The sequence below is a fragment of the Pundamilia nyererei genome, unplaced genomic scaffold (genome assembly GCF_000239375.1).
Source record: "Pundamilia nyererei isolate P.nyererei 1_Seehausen unplaced genomic scaffold, PunNye1.0 scaffold00244, whole genome shotgun sequence".
Lineage (NCBI taxonomy): Eukaryota > Metazoa > Chordata > Actinopteri > Cichliformes > Cichlidae > Pundamilia > Pundamilia nyererei.
This window is the reverse complement of record NW_005187645.1, coordinates 439,008-464,938: the sequence shown is the minus strand read 5'-3', so window position 1 is coordinate 464,938 and position 25,931 is coordinate 439,008. Positions and strand designations below refer to the sequence as shown.

The 25,931-nt window shown below is 42.8% G+C and overlaps 1 protein-coding gene across 4 annotated transcripts; it reads right to left on the bottom strand.

Moving 5' to 3' along the window:
• Nucleotides 1-348: 348 nt before the first annotated feature.
• Nucleotides 349-25,763, bottom strand: LOC102202161 (NHS-like protein 1). 4 transcript variants are annotated; one of them, XM_005749405.2, is made up of 10 exons: nt 19,310-20,872; nt 12,633-12,740; nt 10,716-10,861; nt 10,105-10,179; nt 9,646-9,880; nt 8,380-8,864; nt 3,662-7,664; nt 2,863-2,950; nt 2,709-2,762; nt 1,712-1,772 (listed from the first exon to the last, which is right to left on the bottom strand). In XM_005749405.2, the coding sequence occupies exons 1-9, from the start codon at nt 19,989-19,991 to the stop codon at nt 2,738-2,740; spliced, it is 5,847 nt and encodes a 1,948-aa protein (XP_005749462.1). In that variant the 5' UTR covers nt 19,992-20,872; the 3' UTR covers nt 1,712-1,772; nt 2,709-2,737. The 4 variants fall into 4 exon arrangements, with proteins under 4 accessions (XP_005749463.1, XP_005749460.1, XP_005749461.1 ...); XM_005749406.1 differs by lacking the exons at nt 2,709-2,762; nt 19,310-20,872 and adding an exon at nt 25,730-25,763 and having other exon boundaries at nt 349-1,772; XM_005749403.1 differs by lacking the exon at nt 2,709-2,762 and having other exon boundaries at nt 349-1,772.
• Between the last annotated feature and the right edge of the window lie 168 nt (nt 25,764-25,931).

Here is a 25,931-nt window from a genome sequence, read left to right as displayed (position 1 = left end):
TTATACTGAAACAAACATCAAAACACAAGCCATTACATCATTTACACTAATGCTTAAATTTGGAGACGCATTAGCCCAGCCCAGTTACTTAGGTGATAATAATAAACCCCAGTAAATAGTTTGAATCGGCTGATTTAAGCGTCAGTATCGAACATTTATTTTGCTGAAAGCATTGTGATATTACTTTTCTATTGAAGAAAAAAACAATGCTTAATTGATTTTGTTTTCCCCAATATTTTGACCTAATTGATTTACATGATTTTTAACTTCATGATTAACTGCAACCACAAAAACATTTCTTGAGTACAAAATACAAAATTCAGGAACATTTTCTTAATGTGATAAATTAATTTGTTTTTGGATCACTTTTTTTGTGTAAACTAATTTTTAATATTATACTGGCTCCCCTCCACAACGTCCATGATGTGGGTCTAGATGGATCTTCATCTAGTTGTTGATATTTTCTTAACAACATCAAGATTGTAGCTCCCATGTATTTCAGTTTGATTTGTGTGTGATATGAATATGATGTGAAAAGTCAGTCCTTTACACAATTCCTGGATCCACATGAGGAATCACCTCCGGCAGAGCATATCCAATTCAACACAGATGTGTATATTCTAGAAGTTGCTGAAATTGACTGTTTCAGAATATTTAAAGTGTGATCTCAAAAAAACAAAATTCTCATGTGTAGAACAAACATGGGTTACTTGGCGAATATAAAGTGCAGAAGACAGAAGAACGTGAATTTATCAATGTCAAAGAAACTTAGTGTCACTGACGTTGGAAAACATATAACTAGTGTGGGTTAAAAGGAAATAAAAAGCGAAGAAACTGTTGGAGTGAAACTCTTATGTCATCGCAACAAGCTTCTTTTCTTGAAACCATTAATATTGTACACATCCTTTTAAGGTGACTGATGTAGTTAATTAGGAAGTGTGCTTTAGTGCATTCAATTAAATGCTTCAGGTGAGTTTCAGCTGAGTCAGCTGAGACTTTGCCACACATTCATGACCACATCCAATTTTTCTGTGGTGTCTAACATCCATCTGCTCCCAGCTACATCAGCAAGCTTTCTTGTCCATCAAGCAGTCTCAACCAGTGTCAGACTGGATTCTCCATCAGCTCCCGATGACTCGTTGAAATCCTCTTCATCTTCCTCCTCATCTTCCCCTTCAAAGATTGCAGTCATGGGGGCTGCAACAAGGCGGCAGCGGGCGGCAAAGCGGCGGCTAGCCGAGCAGGGAGGAGTGAGGGAGCGAGGGCGCGTGGAGGAGGATGACAGGAAGAAGAAGGGAGAGGAGGAAGAAGATGAGAAGAAGAGGTTATTATGTGGCAGATCCTGTTGCCTCCATTCCAACATCATGGAGAAGCTCTGAGCACATGGAGATCTGGGAGGTTGCTGAACATTAAGAGTCAGGTGGGCAGTGATGTCATGTGTTTCTCCAGTTTGGAGGGAGCTTGTGGAGTTTACTTGGTCTGAGGATATGTGAGGTGGTGGTGCACCATGAAGGTCAGCTGCTGCAGTGGGAGAAACAACTTTCCGAAGTCGCTCAACTGCTGAGATTCGAGATGAAGAATCAGGTCGACTGCCCTTCCTCAGCAGGAGAGCCTTAAAGCTCTCACTTCTTGCTGACCTTTGACTCTTGAGTGCTGCAGGTCGCATTAGCTGGTCAGTGGGAGTCACCGGAGGGGAGGGGGAGGAGGAGGAGCTCGAGACACGATGTTTGTCTTCTTCTAGATCCCTTCTTCCAAGCATCTTCCTCTTGGACCTGACAGAAATGTGACAGAAAACAGTGAACAATAGTAACTGTATATTTAGAAGCTACATGCACTGAATTACATGGCCACAAGAGAGTTGCTCTATTTTAAAAGTTTCTAGTTAACATCAAGAGGCAACTTCTAGAAATCTGAAAAAATCTAATAGACAACAAAGACATAGGTTCCTAAGAATATGTTTAATATATACAAAAACAATGACATGACAGGAATGGAAGGGAACTTGGATTGAAGCACTTTTGTTTCTCAAGTATAGGAGAAGCTAATTAGCTGGGGGATCAAAGAACAAGTAGACGAAGTAGATATCTTACATTTAGTGTCTGAGGAAGAACAGGTTGCGAGTTTACCAGTGATTATGTTTTTGACTACATTATCTTGGTATCTGTCGGGAGGTTTGAACCTACTTGTGGCTTTGAGAACCAGACAATGTCTGGAGATAGTTTTGTACCCTCTACTGTGTGTCGTACTGCTTGATGTTATCATACCTTTGTTTCCTTACCTCCCCAGCAGGAAAGATGTATTTTCCTGACAGTGGCTTTCTCGGTCTGTAATTATTGTGTATACATGAATACCAATGATCCCTGACTCCTCCAGTCTACATGCCAAAGTATCCTTGGGCAAGATACTGAATGCCAAATAACTTTTGATGCATCCATCTGAGTGTGAATGGGTGTGCTTGAAGGCATAGAACAAAGTACTGAATGAATGTGTTTGTGAATGGGTCACTGAGGCTTGTGGATAAAAGTGATTTGAGTGCTCAGTTAGAATAGAGAAACACTATATACGTACTACTACTAAATCTCTGGATTCTTTGACAGCTACAACTTATTCCTATTTGGGGCAACAGGGAATAAGGAAGAACTAGTTTGTATGTATAATAGGAGAATAATAATGACACTACACACTTAGTGACTAATTAAAGGCTTTACCTGTAGACAAACCCCAACTACCAGGGCATTCATGCTGTCCCTTCCCATACAGCACTGCTCCATAGAGTAAGAGGTAGAATTCAAACCAACAAGTGAGGATGTGGTTTAAAGGATTTTACAGAACAAGTGCATAGTATACATTTTGTGTTCACACCTGTGAATGATGGTGAATAGATCCTCTGTGGTTCGCGGACAACCAGAGATGAACATCTGATCTGCTGAAACGCTGCCAAACACATCAGCTGGGAAGGAAAGGACAGTGAAAAAAAACTGAACTTCAATTATTCATTTAACAGTTCAGTTGAACTGAAATTGAAATGATGAAGAATACAATAATAATAATGGATTGCATTTATATAGTGCTTTTCGAGAACCTCAAAGCACTGTACAATTCCATTATCCATTCACTCTCACATTCACACACTGGTGGGGGCAAGCTACAGTTGTAGCCACAACTGCCCTGGGGCAGACTGAATACAAGAGCAAGAATAATTATTTATTTATTATTTATTTTCCAATAATAATTATTAAAGATACCTGTATGCTCCGAAGATGACATTCACAGACATGATACTGCGGTATATAAGTTCCTATGTATGCAAGTTCCTATTGAGCTGTAGTCTGACTGAACCACATGCTGTACCTTATCTGCATATTTTTGTCTACTCTCACAGCTTGTTTGGGCAGGAAACTTGGCCCACTTTGCTTCACACCTGCACAAACAAAAGCTCTGCCTACATTTACTGAATGACTACTAAGGCAGATACTGGGGACAGCTAATACAGAAAATGCTTACTTAGTTTCACCAAGGACTCCATAAATTATATATTTGAGCATTTGGTGAATAATAAACAGGGATCTATAAATATTAGCTGCTATAATGCATAATAGGCTCACCACAATCTGAATTGGATAGGTTAAGAAGCAGGATCTGTGGTCTTGATAGAACTTACCATCCTGGGGACTGATAGCCTCCTTTGATTTTTCTCCTCCTCTCAGAGCTCTGGGCTCGTCTTGTTTTTCACCTGGCTCTTGTATGAGAAGGTCTGGTAGTGACAGTTCACCCCGCAGGCTGTCAGTGGACAGTGCGCTGCTGAGAGAGTACCTGCTCTGACCAATCAAACTGAAGGAGCTTTCAGAGTCACTTGTGTCTTGGTCCCAAACTTTAGTAACTTTCATCTTCTGGCTTATTTGGATTGTCCTGTCTTTTCTTACATCTCTCTCATCTCCAGATGAGGATGAAGAGGATGATGAGGATGATGAAGATGATGGGGAGGGTTCCATTTTTGCTGAGATCATTAGCAGCTGCCTGCCTGGCCTTTTCTTCTTCTTTTTCCTTCCTTTGTCTTTTTTCTTTGTGGTGGATGACATCATCATCATCCTTGCCATGTTAATCCTTCTCTCTTCCAAACTTTCCTTAATATCTTCCTCTTCATCTTCAGCTAGTGATGACCTCATCATTCTCCTCTGAAATGATGTATCATCTTGATAAAGTTTTGTTTTGATATCACCACAACTGGGGTGTGTTACTTCAGTTTGGGTGCCCTCAGTCCATGTGGAAGTAGTTCCTTGGCCCTTTGAGTTCCCTAATGTGCTACAGGTAGCCATTCCCATGATCTTTGAGGAGGCGCAGGTTCTATACATTTCCATGGCTCCTAGGGAGTAGTTGGTCTTTAAGGTATCCAAGGTTTCATTCAAAGTGTTTTGAGCCATTGTGGTCCCGGTGCCTATGGTTTTCAAGGTGCTACTGCTAGCTGTGATGCACAGACTCTGTGAAGCACCTCCAGTCCCAGAGGTGCCCATGGAAGCCCCTCCTGTAATTTTAGATGGAAAGAGTGGTTTGGTTGTTTTGGGTGAGGTCAGTGAGAGATCTGGTCTCTTGTGCAAAATTGGTGTTTTTGTCCATTGAGGGGAGCTGGCAGGTGAGTGCATGGTGATATTGGCAGATGTTGTGTTAATTGGGTATACAGGTGTCACTGAGTTATCACTGGTGGACACCAAGTGCTTTGGTGAAGGGGGACTATGGATCACATGTTTGTGTAAAGGTGTGCAGAAAGAATCATCAGGAAACTGTGACTGGCTGTTGAACCCTGGAGAAAATGCTGTACTTTGTCCATTGCTCCTCACCACATTGAGGTCTCGTGTGGCGTTGGGGGATGTTGTGAGACGCAGAATGCAAAGATCAGGCTTCTTTGGTGGAACTGGCTTCTCTGGAGAGCAGATCTTTCTTGGGCTACTTGGCTTCAAGTCCCTGTTACAGTGTTTAATATCAACATGCTTCAAATCTCCATCAGCAGCACAGAGTGACTGCATTTGTGATTTTTTCTTGTCATTTTGCTCGACTTCCTCTTTGCTCTCTAACAGCATTTTTCTGCATTCTCTTTGAATCTCTGCAAGTTCTTTGAGCTTAGCATCTGTTAGCACTGTTCCTATAATGTTTCGTTGGAAAGACGTAGGTTGACTTATTGTGCTGACATGGTTATTGTCAGTTTCATAAGACATTTTCACCCATGGACTCTCAGAACTGGAGATTTCATTGTTAGCTAGTGTAGCATACATGTCTGAATCTTTCTTTCTCTGTTCACTGGACTGTCTGCATTGAGGAGTGCCACCATTCCTCAGCTGAAGCCCAAGACTTCTCTTGCTAGCAGTGTTATGAATAATGCTTTGTGAGCTTTGAAGATTGTTGAAATCTGATTCATCTGCCAAAAGCTCTGTTTTTGTTTGTTTGAAGAAATCATCACCTGATTCATGTTTAGGTTGTTTCATTTCAGCATTGTCTGGGCTGTGAAGGCTAGCATTATCCAAGGATGCACTAGCTGTATTATCGTCATTGTTTGCAACATAACAGATATCGTTTTCTGATCCTTGTTCCGCTAGGTTAACACTGGTGTTGGATAGGCAAACAAGGTTTCCTTTAGTCAAGTCAGCCAAGTAGTGTTGAGCTTCTTTGATTGGTAGATCCTGGTTACCATGGTTACCAACAGACAACAAAGCGCCATCATCAGTAGATGTACCATTGGCTGGCAGGACTTCCTGGTTCTTAATAGAGCGGAGTTTGACGTCCTGCAGAGCTTGAGCGGTTACCAGAGGGCAGGGGTGTGCTTTGCCATATTTGTGTGGAAATGCGTCTGGGCTTGGTCGGGAGAAGACAGAGGCAAAAGGTGTGGGGACAGTAGACAAAGGAGGGAGAGGGGGAGGTGGTGGTGGTGGAGGGAGGTCAGCAATTGGCATGTCTGGGAGTTCTGAACATGGGGGAGGAGGGGGAGAAGTTGGGGGAGGAGGGAAGTTGGTGGAAGATGACACTGTAAATACCAGATCATGATGGGAAGTCTGCCTGACAGCGTAGGAGTAGGGGGGAGGAGGAGGCCGGGAGAAGGGAGGTAGAGGAGAAGGCCTGGCAAGGGATAATGGTGGGAGAGGAGGCGGTGGAGGGGGCAGAGGAAGGGATGATGGTGAAGGAAGAGGAACAAGAGAAAGTTTAGTGAAAGAACAAGGAGCAGGTGAGCAGGACTGCAGTGGAGGAGGAGGGGGAGGAGGAAGAGTTTCATGAATGGGAGAGCAGGAAAGTGAAAGCAAAGAAGACTCGAGAAGAGGAGGCCGAGGTGGTGGGGCAGGAAGATTAATATGTTTGGCAGAGGAGTCTGAGGAGGTGCAGGAGGAGAGGGAAGAGGTTGAAGAAAATGAGGACGAAAGGGATGAGAAAAGTGAAGACTTCCTCTCTGGCACTGGTGGCTTTGGTCTGCCTTCACCTCGAGACCTTGTCCTAGGCAGGGAGGATGCGACAGGGGAGAGGGGGAAGGAGGTAAAGCAGGAAGAGGAGAAAGGTGAGGTTGGGGGGAGGGAGAAAGCTCCAGGACTTGTTGTGAGAGGGGAGGATGGGATGAGGGGTGAAGACACTGGCGTGCCAGGAGTTGGAGTGTTAGACTGACTAGAGTACCCACTGGAGGGCGAAGCAAGTCGCTGAAGCCCAGGCACAGAAGAGGAAGCTGGAGGTTGGTGATTGAGAGTAAAAGTCAGACCTTCCTCCTCTGAACCTGGAGACCCAGGGCTGAGGTGAGTTGGTTCGAGGTTGGAAGGAGGAGAGTCAGAAGAGGTTGATGCCTGGCAGTCTGGGTTTAGAGGCTCAAAGGTTGAAACTGTACCACAGTTAAGCCCACTTTGGCGTCTTTTGGTGCTACTTCGGGGCACCCAGGGATCCTGAAAGTTCTGGGGAGATGACGCAGGTGTGTGCTGCATGGTGCGTTCCAGGCGGGGACCGCGCTCCACCTTGGGACTAGAAGAAGAACGCGAAGATTTGCTACGACCTGGCCGTCGCCTCAATGAATCAGAACGCAACGGTGGAGGAGGTGGACGCTTGGACTTGCGAAGGGAGATGCTGCGGGTGACAGAACGAGAGTAGCAGGAGGATGTGCTTGACTTCCTTTTCTCACGGTTTAGCGAGGGAGAGGACATCTTCACTGAACGCAAGGAGCTGCTATCAGTGCAAGAAGGGGAGGACCGACCAGAAGAGAGAAGTGGATCGAAGTTCCAACCTTCATCAGAAACACATCTCATTTCCTGGGAAATTCCACTGTGGACACTAGAGGTTGGAGAGAGGGTTTTGTAGCTCCACCTCTCTCCAGTCAAGGAACAACCATCTGAGAAACACTGGGTGTCCTGCTTTGTGGTTGTCAGGTCATCCTCTGCTGGGTAATGAAACTGAGTCTCTGAATCAGTGATAGGGGAAGAAGGAAGAGAGCCGGGGGAAGAAAGGGCCTCATTATTGGGCTTATCACTGGGGGAAGCCCACTCTGATTGTAGGGCACAACTAGAGGTTGCAGGGACAGATGATATAATAGGTGAGGAGGGAACGGAATTAGAGGAGGAGGAAGGAGACTGTGGCATTACTCTGGCAGTGGGGTCAAAGGGCAGCAGAGGGTGAAGATCACTGGGGAATCCCTGTAGATCCTGTGACTGGAAAAGAAAACAGGAATAAAAAAGAGAAAAATTATTTAAAATGTGCTCCAGGCATTTTTAAATTAGCATAACTTGGTTTCCTCAAAAAGCCAGTATAGTAAATTTAGTGTGAAAATCCAAAGTATCTGATGCTCTTCTATTGCTTTGATATTTCTCTTCTACCCAGCCGACAGTGAGCAACAGTAACTTAAAAATTTAGAAAGGTCAACAAATGAAAGGCTCTGAACCCATGACATACTCTCAGCATCTGTAGGACATTCTGTTCATTGGGGACATGTCTAATAATAATAATAATGGATTGCATTTATATAGCGCTTTTCAAGGCACCCAAAGTGCTTTTCAATGCCACTATTCATTCACTCTCACATTCACACACTGGTGGAGGCAAGCTACGGTTGTAGCCACAGCTGCCCTGGGGCAGATTGACAGAAGCAAGGCTGCCATATGGCCCCTCTGGCCAACACCAGTAGGCGGTAGGGTAAAGTGTCTTGCCCAAGGACACAACGACCAGGACAGAGAGCCCGGGGATCAAACCGGCGACCTTCCGGTTACAGATACGCGTCCCAACCCCCTGAGCCACGGTCGCCCCACAAGTTCTGAACTGTCTTCCCTCTGGCCTATGTTGGCTGACATTAGCATGCCAGTCATCTGGAAACTCCTTCAATTTATGCTTTGACTTTATTAGTGTAATAATAACTTCTGATTAATTTACCTGGTAGCAAGATGAGGAGGTGCTGAGAGTCCTGCAGGATATACTGTTACAGCTGGCCTCGGAGTTCAGGGAGGAGTTGGTTGCCGGACGGGGGAGGGTGTGGCTCTCCAAGGATGGTGAGCAGCAGGAGCCGGAATGGCAACCAATATGTGGGGAAGAGGTAAGGGAGGCCATGAGGCTGGACATTCCCTCTCCTTTAGGGGCTCGGATTCTCCTTGTTGACAGCTGCTCCTCTTTTCTTAGATCTCCCTTTTCCTCCACCTCCATGTTCCTCTGCTGATGAGGAGTGGTACATTCAGATGCAGGTCGACCCACAGTGGAGAACTGACCAGGAAGAACGTCAGAGATAGATGGTGACTTCGGGAGGGCATTATCTGGTATCCCAGTAACTGTCTTGCGTCGGCTCAATTTCCGGGGTCGTCGGTTTAGTGAGTCAGCATTGGAAAGTGTTCTTCGAAAACTGGCTTGGCGATCAAAACTCTCACCTTAAGTGTGAACACATACAAAAAGGTAACAGTCAAGACATGAGAAACCAAGTCGCTACTCCGAATCCAAGTTTAGCCTATGAGTCCTGCTGTAGTTTACTTAAACCTCACATCATATCCTAACTCTGATGTTTCCCGTTAGTTACTTAGAGTCCTGATAAAATCATATGTCCCTTTAAGGTCTTCAAGATAAGCTTCTGTTGAAAGAAAAAAATCTCAGTTCCAAGTAAGATCTAAAGCTATAGTGGATAGTTATACAGTTATTTAACAAAAGTTAATCAAGTTTCTGTGAGAGCAGAATCCAGATGAAAATGGAGGCAATGTACCTCCGATTTCAACTCCTGGTCCAGAGTTAATTCTGAAAAGGCTAAAGGTAATTTACCAAGTCCCAAGATTTGGGTGAATTAAATTGAAGTAAAGCCTCAAGCCTAAGAAGAACTTCAAGTTGGATTTGGGTCTCATTAGATTACTCTAACTTATATTTCAAATCTGAGTCCTATCCAGACTCCAGATTTTAAGATTTAAGGCATGAATCAAGATGACAAAAGCTTTCTGGTCTGCTCTAAATTAGAAGAACTCCCTATGAAGACCAAACTGATTTGAGCCTGAGAAAAATTTAAAGGTAAATCTCGAGTTTATGTCTCAGTCTATTTTTGAAACCAGATGCAAGTAGAAATTCAGTGTAGACAATATGGCAGAAATAAATTTAAAGTTTTAGATGAGTTTCAATAGTAAGTTCAGAGTCCTTACAAACAGAATCTGGATCTGAGTCCAGCTGTACCTGTTACATTAATAGGAACAATATCTGCTGCGACTGCTTCGGCCTGCTGCCTCATCCTCTCCTCCGGCGTTGGAAGTCGAGGGGGCGGTTCCACATCCATTTCGACTTTTGGCTCATATGTTTGCTCATCATCATCCCAACAGGAGGTGAGATGGACGGGATTCAGGACCAGTGGTGTCAGGGGTCGCCTGTTGTTCAAGATGAACATCTCATCTTCCTCTGAGGATGTTGTGGACTGACAAAGAAAAGAGGCAGAAATTAACAGTTTGGTCTACAAATTGAGTTTTAATACAGTTAAATCTAGTCCAGCAGCGTTGGGGTCTAATCTAGCCTGGAAGGGTCAAATTAAGACTTTGTCAACTGTTAGGGTAAAAAGCCTGTTTGGGTGTAACTGAGATGCTGCCCTACTTTAATTTTATCTAATCTAATGTACTACAGACATGTTTATTCCATGTTTACCTTTCTTCTCCAAACTGAAAACTTGAAACAAACTGAAAAGCAAGACTTAGAGAAAAAGTCCAAGACTCTGGACCTCTGAGGAGGGTTGTGAACATGAGGGAAGGATCAAAGGATGAGAAAAACAATTAAAGGAAAGGTTAATCATTGAGTATAACAAATAGATGGCAGAAGATGTGTCAGTGCTTCAGTTTGACCAGCAGATGGAAATAAAACACAAAGATTCTGCACTGATTGCACAAACAGAAAAAGATCCAGAACACACCAAACCAAATGTCTGTAGTTTTAAATCAGGAAACTGGATTGAAAAATAAACAATGAACATATATAAAACTCCAGGCTCCTTTAAATATATGGGGAAACAAAGGGATTCTTGTCCTTTAAGAAGCCGTTGTCTTGTATTTTACAGTGTGGCAATAAAAATAGCTTAAAAAATTACCAATAACAATTATTCTTTTATTCTTTCAGATGTAATGGTGAGCATGCTGGGCTGATATAATTGAGTTCCCGGGCCATGAGTAAGAGACACCGAACTGGTAGCGCTGGTGTCATTGTCTTCAGCCCCATTAATATATATCACTACATCTGTATAAACATCTTCACATGTTTCTCACCATCTTCCTGCTTTTGTCCCTCCACCCTCGTCGTGCGGTTCCGTCTGATTGGTTGATGCTGGAGAAGGGAGGAAGGGTGGGGCTGGGGGGGTGGGGCTGAGAACCACTTGGGATGCTGCAGCCATGCTGAGTCAGCCCATTACATGCTACAAACACACCATGATGATAGAAAATAGTGAGTTGAGTACATGAGAATGATTGTGGACTGTGTGAGCTTTGCTGCAGTGATCAGCTGAGATCAGCAGGAGAGCTCAGCCTTCGTCATTTATGCTTTCTCACAGTGACATGTGGCACTGCAGCTGCTGCGAAGCTGCAGAGCGTGCTGCATGCAGACCCCTGCAGCACTCTGCAGTCTGCTCACAGGCTGCTGTCACCTCTAAGCTTAATTACTTCTCTGATAAGCATCAAAGAACCAGGATTTATGGCCTCAAGCGAAGGAAACTGATCATTTATAAAACTTAAGTACTTCATTGAAAATTTATGGAATCAAACACAGTGTAAAAGGCCTTTATTGCTCAGCAGCTATAAAAACAGACAGGAGGCTTTTTATCGGGACTGATGGCTGATTGAGAATATACTGCAGATTTCAGAGACATAAACATTTAAAGAGCAAATGATGAGGATCTCTTTGAACAGGCAGCTGCTTTTGCAGTCTTTCCTGGCAGACTTGTTGGTGTAAACACCCAAACAATGTTAGCCTTAGCGACATGACAGTGTTATAAACAGTAGTGATCTGCCACTGCAGTGAGGAAGACTGTGAGTTTTCCACCTTCAGCCCATAAAGAACAATATCAAGAGTGGAGAAGAGTACGTATTCTTTCAGCAGCAATTCTGTGAGTGTGTCAGGTCAGAAGGTCACTGTCTGCTGGCATCTGTCAGCCAATGCTAATCCTACAGGACACACACACACTTAGGACTCGAGGTTTGTGTGTAACAGACTTCTGAGGCTCTGGGGGTTCACACACTTCTTGAACTTGACCCAAAATAATTTTCAATTTTCTTTTTAAATTATTTTACACAATATATAATATGACATAAGGAAGACAACAAATAGGGAAAAACACATTTATTATTTATTCATTAATTTACTGTAAAAATTTAACTTAAATATTTTCAATTTGTTTAAATACTTATAATCTACTTATTGATCAAAAATCTTTTCCATCTGGGTCTACATCCAAGAATGGATACAGATACAATCCATTAACTCACGCTGTGAATGTTTTCTGAAGCAGACGTCATTTAGCCTGACCAGATGCTCCATGTCATTCATATGTCCGACTTCCTGCCCTCCTCATCTGCTCTGTGCGGCTTGAAAGGACTTATAATTAACTTGGATTGCAGAGCCACTTCAGAGATGCTTCTACAATGTGGAGCAGTGGTTTTAGTGTTTTCAGTCATTTCTACTGCAGCCGCATTGCAGTTTCTCCTCATGGGACTCAGGTATTATTGATCGAGTTTATACACAGACTTCTTTAAGTGAACGTCTCAGTTCACAAAACAGTTTGATTGCTGTTCTGGACTCAGGTTCAAAGCTGCACCCTGTCTGTTCACTTCTTCTTCCTAATTTAATCCAGGCTCTCTAAATATTTGAGTTAATGAAGGTTCTCTCCCTCTCTCTGTAACCAGAGCTGGTAATTCTTGATGTCAGTAAACATTTTTTTTCATTGGTTTATGGTCTCAATAGCTACTTTTAAGTCTTATTGAAGATAACATGGCGTTCCTTTTGGAAAGTATGGTTCCATTAGAGTGAGACAGGACCAGAAATCAGGGAAGGATTTAAAGTGTGGCTACTTATTTTCATCTAGAGACTTTCTCAAGTCTCTTAGCATTACTCTAAATGTGTTTCCCCACAGATCCAGTTAATCTCACATTTTTGTAAGGTTAACTGATGAAACACTAAAGTACCACTCTCACCTCGCAGGTCATCAGCACTGCCTGATCGCCTTTTGCCAGGGATGAAGCGCAGACCCTGCTGAGGCTTCTGGGTAGTGTAGTGAACAGACCACTTACTGTCCCCGTCCCCTGCAGCACAAACAAAGACAGAGAGAGAGAGAGGGAGAATGAGGCTACTTTCTGGATTTTAATCTTGTTTCAGCAAATCTTTTCACACTCAGAGGAGCAGTGATGATGAGAGCTGCTGCACTCAGCACTATTCAAGGTGACCTCCACATCACAGGGCTTTTATTGTGAAAGAGCTGCAGATTGACTGTCTGTGGTATTCAGTGGACAGATGTATGGACAGATGTGGAGCTTGAGTCTCAGCCTTCTGCATTCTGCAATGTATGTCAGGACCAAAAACACCTCTTATAATACAAAGTAGGAATTTCTTACAATAACTTATGAATGATTTTGTTTTTCTGCACTGACAGCACTTTTTGTTTTGTTTTAGTCATTCATCTCATCCTAATAATATTCAAAAAACAAGAGAGAAAAGATCATTTGTTCCCATTAATCAACCACATCTCTCTTTAACCGCATGATCCAAGTCATCACTGATGAGTGATGGCCGATTGTTTATGTTCTGTTGTCATATTTTTTGTTGTCATTCAAAAGACAAGTAAATAAACACCATTACATTTTAATCAAGAAAAGGTTATTTTATTTTTTCGTCTGAACACAGCCTTAGAGGTTTAAACCAAACAATGGAAACAAACATTACGGGGACTGAAATGGCGATGCAGGAAGCTCCTGAGATCCTTGAAGGAATGCCAAAGTCCTTGAGAAATATGAAAGATTATTTAAGATGTAAATATGGTCCTTGAGATTTTGTGTGTTTTGGTGGGTTCTTTAGAACAAGCATGCAGAGGCTGAAATATGAAAATACACTTCAGTGATTGGCAGTGGTCCGATAAACACTTTAGACAGTTTCAGAAGTGTCAGAAGGTATTTTGGGTTTTCAAGAAGCATCAGTGGTGCTTGAAGTTCTAAAACATTAGAGATTCGATATAAGGCTTGCGGGGTTTTCACTGGCTCTGAAAAGGAAGATGCAATTCTTCTAGGAAGGCTTAAACAGTCTTTACGGGGTCCAAGTAATCCTCAAGGAGGTCTGACAAGTTGTGACAGTTTTTAAGAAGGGACCACAGGTGTTTGAGAAGATTTAGGGAGTCCTGTGGCAGGTTCTTGAGGAGGTTCTTTATGTTAGAAGGAGGCCCTTGATGAAGCCATAAGAGAATTACAGGAACCACCAAGGAGAATGATAAAGAGACCATCCTGATTCTTGAGGTGCTTCTGCTGGTCCTTGATATGAACCTGAAGAAGCTCGGTAGTTCTTAATTGGGTCCCAGAAGTTCTTGGTAGGTAGTGGTCCTTGACCAGGCAGTAGACGTCTGTGGCAGATTCAGTGGGTCATTGCAAATGTTCCAGTGATTCAAGCTGCTCTTGTATGTTGAGGACATAATAAATGTCCACACTGATCATCAAGAAGATACTATGGTTGCTTAATTATTTTTTCCAATTGTCGTTGAGAAATAACACAGGTCTGTAAAGAGATTTAAATTGTTCTTGAGGGCATTCTAGAGGTCACTACGAGGTTATAAAGCTCTGAATAACTTTTCCGAGAGTCCTTGTGGAGATTCCAGGGGTCCACAAGTCCTGACAAAAGCCTTTAAATAAGCCTATATTGTTCTTGAAGAGTTTCTGGGGGTTACTGGTTAAAGGGTTAAAACCTTGAGAAGACATCCTAAGGGTCCTTGTGGAGATTCCAGGACCCCTTGAGAACACAAATGCCAAAAAAGTCTTTAAATGATCCCTAAATTGGGTTCTTGAAGTCAGTAAGATTATTACAAGGCATTTAAAGACAGTCCTGGAGACCTTGAATAGGGTCTCTAATGTTTTAGACTATAGTTACAGGTAATATAAACTCACATTTCAAATGCTCATTAAACTGCTGATCTAAACTACGTTTGACATGATTTTTACATGCACCTGAGAGCCAATCAGGGGATGGTATCTATGAGGTCATCTTTAGAGAGCTATAACTCACTCTACCTGTACAGCTCAAAGGTAAATTAATCCCTCGCCAATACAGCGGCACTCACCTCTGGTCTTACTGAGATATCTGAGGACAGATTTGATTGCTGTTCCGATCAGAACCATAACGACGCCACACACTCGTTTAGACACACACACCGACACACACACTCCTGAGGCTGCAGCAAACAGAAAGAGAGCGGGCGAGCAGCAGCAGTAATGCAGCTCGACTCGCTGCAATGCTACTCTCCTCCCACTCCTCTCTCTCTTATTCTCTTTTTATGTCACTCGCTCCCCCCTCTTTCTTCTTTTCTTTTCTCCACACACACACACCGTTGGCAGGAAGCCAGTACACGTGTGTGTCCTTCATGTGTGTCGCCAGGTGATGAAGGTTACCCGCAAATACCGCATTATCACAACGACACATGAAACATGATGCTTTGTAGATGAAGAGAGATGAAGAAACAGAATTCAAAGTGTGTCCGCGCCTCTGATGTATCCCTGTTCATCTTTTATTCTCTGTGTTCTCATGTTTCTATCTTTGTGAGGTCCAAAGAGAGTGAGGACATGCTGTCAAAGTGTGGACATTAGCCTTGACATCAGCATCTGAGGGATAAAATGAGGAAAAATGCCAAAAAAAAACAAAAAACAAAAACACCAAAAAACCTTCAGGGTATAACAGGTGCTAATGCACAAAGAGATAACCGCATCCAGTATTTGAATAGATGCAGGTGGTGCATATTTCATGTTTTTACAGTCAGATCTGTATATATTTTTAACAATAACCTTTCAAAAGAATGATATAAATACAGCAGAATACAATTTTCTTGTTCATCCATCCATCCATCCATCCATCCATCTTGTGGTGCTTTTCTGAATGTGGGGCAACAGTCTATGTAGAAAAGCCCAGATCTCCTTCTAACCAGCCTGCCATCCAGGTCTTCTGGAGTGACGGCACGGTATTCTGAGCTAGCTTTACAAGAGACACTAAATCTCTCTGGGATGACCAAGCTCCTCATCCTATTTCTAGCAGAAAGCCCAGACAGCCTGAGAAGGAAATAATTTCCCTGCTTATATCTGTGATCCCATTCCTTTGGTCACTGACCACAGTTCATAGCCATAGGTGGGGATGGGAAGGTAGATGTAGTAACTCTAGAGCTTCGCTTTCATACTCAGCTCTCTCGTCACCGCAATAGACTGTAAAAACATCTGCATCACTGCTGCATCAATCCATCTGTAGTCTATTACTCCTTCCTGGCCTCGATTATGAACCAGACCCCAAAATAACTCCACCATTTAGTGCAGAAGCCATTCCCAGCCTTGAATCGCCCCACCACACTTTTCTGGCTGAGAACCATGACATCATGGAGACTTGTTTTTTAAAATTTGTAACATATTGTTAAAAATGCCTACTTGTCTTAGTAGATGTGTTTAGTGGACATAGCAGGGGTAACTTGTACACTCCTGAAGCTTTTATTAATCCTTAATAAATATCCACAGGTTTTGGGCTACATACCATATATTGCCATGAAGATGGTGTCTTTTTCAGGTAAAGCATTGCTTATTTCAACAAGAACATCATTCTTTAACTGTCATTCCTTATGGCCTAGACACTGGCTAATGTCAGTTTCATAGTTTTCGTGACAAAATGTTGACATTTTGTCAGATTTTGTGGAATTGTTTTTTTCTTTTTTCTTTTTTTTTAGGGAAAATCTTGCTTTTCAGCAAGACTATATTCTGCACATATTCCAACAGCAGAACTCCACAGTAAAAACGTGTGCAACCCTAAGTATTTGTGGTAACACTGGCCATGGCTGATAGAGTTGACAGTCACCTTCATCATCACCAACTGGGACAGTTCCAGTCTGTAACTGTGCCGACTATGTGGGCCAGTGGAGCAGCTAATTACCGTCTTCATGGCTGACAGCCTGTCTGTCTGTCTTCACCTTCTCACTGTTTTAATTAGTTTCATTAATTAGACAGTAAGTAGGACACACTATCATTATGTCATAGTCTTATATATAGTTGGAATCTGTTAAACTCTGAACTCTGTCAGCTGTCCAGTCAGGAAAGAGGAAGGATGAGGACAGAGTCACGTACCACTGACTGATTGATGCTCAGTTTTCTTTGTTTTAACATTATAAATGCTGAGACGTCACCACAAAGGCAACATGAGGGCGGGATACTGAAGGTAGATGTTAGGAAGCTAACAGGTAGCAGCTGTTGCAGCTAAAAAGCCTGTTCATTATCTGTTATTCGTGGAATTAGCTTTTAGGCCAATGCGTGGAGCGGCAGCTAATCCTTGCACACACACACACACACGTATACATGAAGAAGATTATGCACACAGGGGAGATAATTAACCAAGAATATGGAGAGCTGGTGTGATTTTCTTCTGCATATTATCAGAGAATAATAGCTGACTGGTGCTGTGATGCATTATTGATCAGACAGTCACACAGTGTGTGTGAAAGTGTGTTTACTTAGCCACAGGAGACGTGCAGGCACTGAGTTGCTGCTCTAATATTCTCATTTAAAAATGGAGAAACTGTGAGGCAAAGACTGAACCAAACTGGGACGAGCTAATCTGGAAGATTTTATTGTATCACACTTTAATTTTACTGATACCACTAATTATGAATATCTGCCGTGAGAAATCTCTTCCCAAGTCATCCAGGAGCAAACTGAATTTAGTTTAAGTGGATCCTAGTCTGCCCTGATGAGAAGAAACACATTAAAATTTGTGCGAGATTTAGAACCAAAGAGAGCCAGATAAAGCCATCTTTCTATATTGAAATGGATAAACAAGAATAGCTGAAGACATTCAGGACCTCAAAGAGTTATGTCAGACAAACTTAGATAATTTGGGACCAGACTAGTGGCTAAAAAACATTCATAATATCAAAGAACCAAATAAACCAAAACAAAGTAACTCCAATTTCACGTCTTGATGCATGCTCAATCATCCAGGAAAGTAAATCTCCAAAAAATTGATTCTGGACGTAGCGTTTTGTGGGAGAAACGTTTCGTCCCTCATCCAAGTGACTTCTTCAGTCTCAGCTGACTGCAGGTTTCCCCAAACTTATAAACAGTACATTTGCATAATGACTGAAACCAGCCCACTGAAGGAACAATGGGCTGGGAGGTCAGTTCCTTAATCATAATTATACAAATTCTCATGACCATTGATCAACAACCACTGACCAAAACCCACTGATCAAAGACCACTGAATGGTCCAGAGATGATCAAAGACCATCTCTGAATTGAGGAGGGGGCCTAAGTGTCCATCTTTCACCATCTTACAATGCTGTGATTGCAGCCATTCCCCAACTCTCTGTGAATGGTACTCATGGCCATTGATCAGTGGTTGTTGATCAATAGTCATGAGAATTTGCATAATTATGATTAAGGAATTGACCTCCCAGCCCATTGTTCCTTCAGTGGGCTGGTTTCAGTCATTATGCAAATGTACTGTTTATAAGATTGGGGAAACCTGCAGTCAGCTGAGACTGAAGAAGTCACTTGGATGAGTGACGAAACGTTTCTCCCACAAAACGCTACGTCCAGATGACCAGAATCAACTTTTTGGATACTCCAATTTAAGACTATATCAAACCAAAACACGACAGGTGAGAACATCCAGGGCTTTATAACGCCAAACTAGGTGAGTTACTATTATTTGTTACAAAACTTAGCTAGGACCATTTAGAATATCAAACCGAGCTTTTCAGGGCCAAATAAAGCCAGACCATAATAAATGGGATAATTCAGGACCTCAAGCTGGAATCTTGGAGACCAAAGTGAGCTAAGCAAGGCTAGCTAGCAGCATTCAGGGCTTAACACAATTTATAGGACATTTTACATGCATAGAAATGCAGTCCTTCCAGGTGAGATCAAACAAAAGTACATTTCAACTAGATTTAGGCTCAAATAAAATTTGAATTTTGTGCCAGATTGAAGATCATAGAGAGCCAGACAAGCATAACTCACAGAACGGAAATGGTCAAATAAGAGTAGTTGAGAATATTCAGGAGGTCAAACAACAGGAACATCACGGAAACTGAGATTATTTGGGACCAAACTAGAAAGAGCTAGAGTGGTAGTAACCATTCAAGTCCCACAATTTAGCACTATTCTGGGCTGAATAAAAGCAAAACCTTTGATTATGCAACCTCGAATAGATCATCCAGGATAACAAATGGTACCATTTATAATATCAAAAAAGTAAGTGTTCCAATTTGCCACAGTGTCACAGTGTATTTGGGACTTTTAAAAGTCAATTCAGGCTGACTGGGATCTGTGGGAACAAAACTGAACTAAGCTATAGGCTACCCTGGACCAAACTGGGATAACCCAGACCTGGTTGGTTAATTAACGGTCTCAAAGAAGGAGGTAATTCGGAGTGTGTTATGCTGCCTGATATGATTGAGTACCACATAAACCCAAATACATGTGTCTATTTGACTATCATCTGAAATCTTTGAGGACCAAAAGGGTCCAGTTGCACAACTCAAAACCAAAAGCACCATTTCAGGATTCCCAGCTTGGATAGCATCTTTCTAGCAGTGTAATACCAAGTACTAGTAGCAGTATTCTGATTACCCAAATTTCTTGGTAGTACCTTTGTGTAGAAGGGGTGTAGTTTGGGTTGCTTCCTTCCCAGACATTCTCCCTTTGCGACGTCTAAAGCACAAGAAGCTTGTCTTGCACTTCCTGCTGGGCCTGTAGCGATATTGTGGTGGCGGCTCTGGCTCCTTGAATGGGGGTGTAGTTCTAAGATGAAAGGGGACAGGCATGGTGTAACCGGGACGGGGCTCTGGGGTTGGGGGGCAGGAACTAGTTCTGCGTCGCTGGGTGAGAACTGGGCAGTTAGGGCGCTGCAGCTGAAGCGGCAGAGACTGTGGATGGGGTTTACCGCAGGCCTCTGGAGTAAGGAACAGTTTCCCACGAACCTCTGGGGTGAAAGAAGGGTTGATATGGGAGCGTGGTGGGAGTTGCTGCGGGCGGAACCAGGGACTGTTTCCTTGATACTGCAGGTGAGCTGGGAGGGGCTTTTTTTCACTTGAGGCTGATGCAAGCTGTCCCACGCCACCTGCATTTAACCCATAGATGGCATCATGGTGCTGGTAGATTTTAGCTCTGAGCAGGCGCCGGCGCAGGCTGCCCTCTGTTTTTGGTTGCAAGGCAATCATCTTGCGTGGAAGAAGCTCATCTCGCTCTTCATCAGGACCAGAATTCCAACAATGCGAAGTCACACCAGGCCCCGCCCCCTCCCCACCCAGGCATTCCACATATGAAATCATTGTTTCTCGAGCTGTGATTAGGAGTTTGATGGGCTGACAGATTACAGGTGACTCACCACGACTAAACTACAATAGTATTATCATCTTTTCGCAGTAAGTCTTCTCTTGGAGTCAGTTTTCAACCCCTTGTTATTCAAACTCATAAAGAGATTTGTATCATCCAGGTCCTTCACAATAAATGTCCAAAGAGGATCAATAATTCCAGAAAAGGTCCTAATTCCTCCAAATTTAGTTAGCCCTCCCTTATAAAAGACTTTGATTCTGCAAAATAAGCATTAAAAATAATTTTTGCCTTTTTTAGTTGAAGAGAAAAATGAATGTCATTGGACGCACATATTTTCCAGTTATTCACAAAACGAGCCTTGAGCATTTCACAATAAAAGTCTTAAAATGCTATATCTTCACAAATAGCACATTTGGGTTCAGAACAACTATGCAAATTTGTATTATTACAAAAGGTTGATAAAAAATAATAATTAAAAAAAATTCCCTAAAACAAAGTCCAAAATGTGCTCAGTCGTTTATAAGTTATAAGTTTATAAGTAAGATCTCCGGATCCTCATGTCCACATGTGCAAATGTCCATTTCTTACAACAAACAATCCCAACATTTCACAGTAAAAAAAAAAAAAAGAAAACCTTCGTGTGACCCTGGAATGAACGCAGTTAAAACCTTTAGGAGCTCTGTCCAACTTCTTCTTATTCCTTCACAATAAAAACCTCAGACCTCCAAACCACAAACCAAAAAGTCTCCCTCGGCCGATGTGAATCCAGAAATGATTACAGTCCAACAGTAAATGTGATTTTTCTTCAGAGGTGTTGACATAGTGCTGCTTTCTTTCCTCTCCTCTCTCTAACTCTAATCTACTAACAGGGATTATCCAGGTCTGCAGATGGCCGGTGTGGGACAGGTATTTATCACCACACTCACAACACATGTTGCTCAGTAATGCGTTACTGTGTTAAACTGGGTATCTCTAAATTTAGATCTTAAACAGAAGGTTAACATCCTTCACAGCTTAGTTAAACTTCACCTGCACACCACACGATGTGGGTTAATACACACCTGTCAACTGCAACAAATGCACCAAATCCTACTTCTATAGCTACAGTTAGCAGTTATAGAAACTCGCTGAGCCAGATAACGTTTATTACAGCCACAAAATGACAGCATTGACAGCAGCAAATCCTCTTTGGATTCATTGACCAATTAATGTACTTCAGAACCAACACTTCTTATCTTGATTCAGCATGCAAATACGCAGAATGGACATAATGATGTGGAGCTTGAACTATAGAGACTGCCATTAGTGTCATGTGCACCAAATCTCTACTAGATTTTATTTTGTCATCTTGCTTTTTCATTGTGTGTTATTGCACCTCGGCTTGGTTTTGCTGTTGCATGTAGCTGACCCTCAGCTACATGCAACATGATCTGTATTCCATTACCTCCATACTGAAAGTAAATAAATGCCTCAGTCAGGTATCCACTACCAGAACTGGATCCTGCTAAATAAAATGTTAAGAAGAAAGGGGACAGTCAGCAGTTGCAGCACATTAAGGGGAACCACAAACCAGTGTGGTTTATAGTGTTCTCATAAACCACACTGCCTCATTTGTGCACACAAACCTTCAACCAGGAAGTCCTGAAGAAGGACCTGTGCTAAAACCACTTGAACAATATCTTAGATTACCCAAGAAAAGAAACAAACCAAACTTTATATTACCATAAAGGGAAAATTCAAACGCTGATAGTCAGTGCTTGACTGGAACTTTAGATTCACACATAGCATAAATGCACTACTGGCTGCTGTTCATCTGTTTGTTAACACAAAAATCTATTCAGCAAGTCACATGGCAGCAATTCATTGCCTTTAGGCATGTTTAAGACGACCTGCTGAATTTTAAGCCGAGCACCACATTGGTGATGAAAGGTGATCTAAGCGCCTTTGAACATGCCATGGTTTTTAGAATTTACAGAGAATGGTCTGAAAAGTTGAAAATATCCTGTGAGCAGCGGTTCACAGAAGATTGGAGAGACAGCTTTGAGCTGATAGGAAGGCAACAGCAACTCAAAACCACTTATCACAACTACATATGCAGAAGAGCATCGCTGAATGCAAAGCGCATCAAACATTTAAGCAGATTGGTTACAGCAGCAGAAGACCACACCGAGTGCCACTGATGTCAGCTAAGAATAGAAAACTGAGGCTATGGTTCATGTGGATTCACCGAACTTGAACAAGAAAAGACTGGAAGATGTCCCCTGGTCTGAAAGGCCTTGATTTGTGCTGGTACATTCAGAGGTTGGATCCATCCCAGGTTCCAGCTGGTGGAGGTGGAGAAGTGTCCAAAGTGACAAAACAAAACATAAACATAATGAAGAAATATTCACAAAGAAAAGCAGAATAATGAATGTCTCTGTTTTCAGTCAGTTTGGGAGGCTGATGGTATTTTGTTGGTAAAACTGTGAGGTGTTCCTTTGAGGTGTATGAGTCACAGGGAGGTGAGGACCACAGACAGAAAGAAAGTTAAAAATGTTTATTGTTTAATTATGAAATCAGTTCTAAAACTAAAACAAGAGTTTTTAACCAATTTTTAAAGGTATCCGTGCTTCATATAAAAGCAATGATAATATTCATTCGTTTTCTGCCTGGAGGTCTCCCTGATCAAACGCTTGATTGACTCAGGGATTCACCTGGCCAACAAAAAAAAGAGAAGAAGAGAAAGTGAGAAGGGTCCCATCAATCTTCAGTTCCTCTCCCCTAGCTTTTTTCCTACGTCATCCATCGTCTGTGTCCTGGCAGCTCAGTTGTGTTTTTGAAGTGAATGTCAGGTACTTGACAGGGGAATTTCTCCCGAGGGTGAAAGTGTTTACTCTGACGGATGATGGGACAAAAATAACTGATGCGATCTTGTCCTGACGCATTCAGTTGTTATATTTTGTGCTTCTAACTCTTACTATTTTTTAACCACTTCACACAGGTATGATTAATATATTGAGCTTGCAAAACATGTAAATACGATCTAATACGAATACTAAATACTGCAAGACTTGCTTCAAGATGCATCATGAGTACAAATACAAACGAAATTGAGCTCTAATATGCAAATGTAGCTTATAATGATACAGAATGAGGCCACAGATGAAAGCAAACAATCTTAAAAAGAGGGACAATAAGATCATGGGTGAAACATTTAAACATTAACTGCTAATTTGTTTTGTAGCTAAAACTGAAACATCATGAGTCGATAAACATTCTAGCAAATTTTATGTGTGCTCTTTTTGTTTTTGTTTGCTTGAGGAAGTGCAGCTTGCAGGATTTCATTAAGGAAAGCTCCACAGCCACGTCTGAAGCTGCAGGAGAAGGACAGCTGTGTTATGGAGGCTCAATGCGATGCTTCAGCCTGCCCCGACAGGCCGACAGTCATTAAAGACTTACACACACACACACACGTGCCAGACTCAAGACTGCACACGTCTCTGACCCAAAACTTGGATGAACCAGCATCATCAGTACTTGCAGTATCAGAAGTACTTGTAGTAGTTGAAATACTAGCGGTGCTATTAGGAGCAGTAACCATAGTAACAGTTGCACAAAGGACTCCTGCAGCTGTAATCATGAAAACAGTGCATCTAGTCAACTCTTCACTCCCTCCATTAATCTCTCTCTCTCTCTCTCTCTCTGTGCTCAAAATAAAGCATGCTCAACCTTCTTCAGTGCTCCAACACACACACACACACACACACACACACACACACACACACACACACACTCTCTCACACTCACACACATTCTCTCTTTCTCACTCACACTGCAAAAAGGTTATGAAGATAACGGTGTGTGTGTGTGTGTTAATGTTGACAGATACAGAAAAAAATGACCCACATTTCATAACTTCATGCCCTCTCTCTCTCTCTCTCTCTCTCTCTCTCTCTCTCTTACCTTTTAAGCAGAGCATGTTGTCCTCACTCGCCCGGCGTCCCTCAATATGACACCCAGTATATTTGTGTGTATGTGTGTGTCTGCGTTTGTGAATCTGAGATGACAAAGACTAAAGGAAAACAGAAGTTCAAACTCAGATACCTCCCTCTCTCCCTCTGTCTACCCTCCCTCGTTCTACCACAATAAAAGCCTTCTCTCCTCCTCTCTCCCTCCTCTCAAACCAATCCTCACTCAACCTGAAATTACTCTCCCATTACTCCTCCCTCTCACTCACTCAACAGGTGACCTTCAACCTCCCCATTAAGATGAGTATTTCTGCTTTGATAAAGCTTTGATCCACTCACTTCAAAATAAAAGCCCGGTCTGGCGTCATCTGCCTTGTTTTAATTTATTGTTTAACGTGTTATATATATATATATTTGCAATGTATTGCTGCTTATATTTTAAAACATATAATTATTCTTTCAACCCCACCTCTCAATTTTAAATCTCTCCCGTGTTTTAAATGCATTGTAGAACAACATGCAGCAACACTACACATGAGGGAGGTTTGGGGTCTTCACACACCCCCATTCTCTGCTGGCCATCGGGGGGGCTGGGAGGAGGTGTTGGCCATCCGATTGGGACCTGGGATGCGGGGCCTCCCTGCTGCTGCGGAGCCTGGGGCGGTCTGCTTGCCTCCACCCCGGGGGAAAGGGTAACATCTCCTGGGTCTAGATGCCGTTTCCCCCTCTGGGGGCGTGGATACCTGGACCCGGGGTATAGAGTATGTTTGGGGAGTGTGATTGTGTGTATGTCCATTTATGTCTATCCTTACGTTGGGTGCGTGCTGAGTATTTGTATATGTGTGCATGAGGGTGGGAATGTATGATTGTGTCAATGTGTGCCTGTTTGTCTGTGTCTATATGTCAGGTCGGGTCTTAGACTCCACCTCTCTGGGAACTCCAAGGCCCTCCAAAGTGTGGAGGCCTATCTCCCCTCACCTCACTCCCTGCCGGTGACTGATGACCTCGACCCTTGAGGTCATCAGTGCGTTGGTGGTTCTTGGTGTCCAGAGCTGGGCGCTCAGGTATGTACCAGCTCACTCCTGGTGGCTACTTAGCGGGGCCTGGCACCTGTTGCTCGGTCAGGCCTCTTCCGGGGCAAAGGGGTCCCTCGGGCCTCTGGGCCTGCGGCTCGGTTCACTCTGGCACAGCTGGCTGCCAGCAGAGCCGGCAGGCACGCCACTGCAGCCCCCTCTGGCTTCTGCTCCGTGGCTACTGGGTGACCCCTCGTCTGGGGCTCTACTCAGCTCTTCCCAGGAGGGTGGCACGGATGCCCCTCCGGTGGTCCACCTTGGGCTCTTGCACTCTGGGGCCTCTGGATGTCTGGAGCCTGGATCTCCTCCATGCCTGCTTCATGTCCTTGGAGATGGGGCTATGGCTCTCTACACCCTCTAGCAGACCGTTACACGGAGAAACCTTTTGAATACAAGTGCGCTGATGCACACAGGTGTTCACTGTTCATAGACATAAACTACACCTTTCTTAGCTGCTACTTTCAAGCACATTGTGCGCTGTCGGTCCTACGTGCTGCACAACAACATTCAATAATTAGTATTTACTGCTGTTTACACTTAGCTAGATTGATGCTCATTTAGGACAAACATCTTGAGAAAGTTGAGGGTAAACAGTAACGTTTCCCCACCCCCACCCCTAAAAAAAGAGAAGAGAAAAAACAAGCAAAACAAAACAAGCAAAGAAAAATAAAATACAACTGAAAGGGAGTAAAGAAGAATAAAGAATAAAAATACCTTTATGAGCGATGACGAAGCAGTGGATGACAGAGATGTAGTGCTCTGCTTCCTCAGCAGGTGGTGGGTTTCTGGAGACAGGATCAGCCTTATTAATCACAGACTAAGGAGCACACGCTTCAGCCTGATTATAAATAATATTCAATAAACTTTATGTATCAGTTTCTTCTATTATCTGTATTCATTTATATCTAGTTCACTT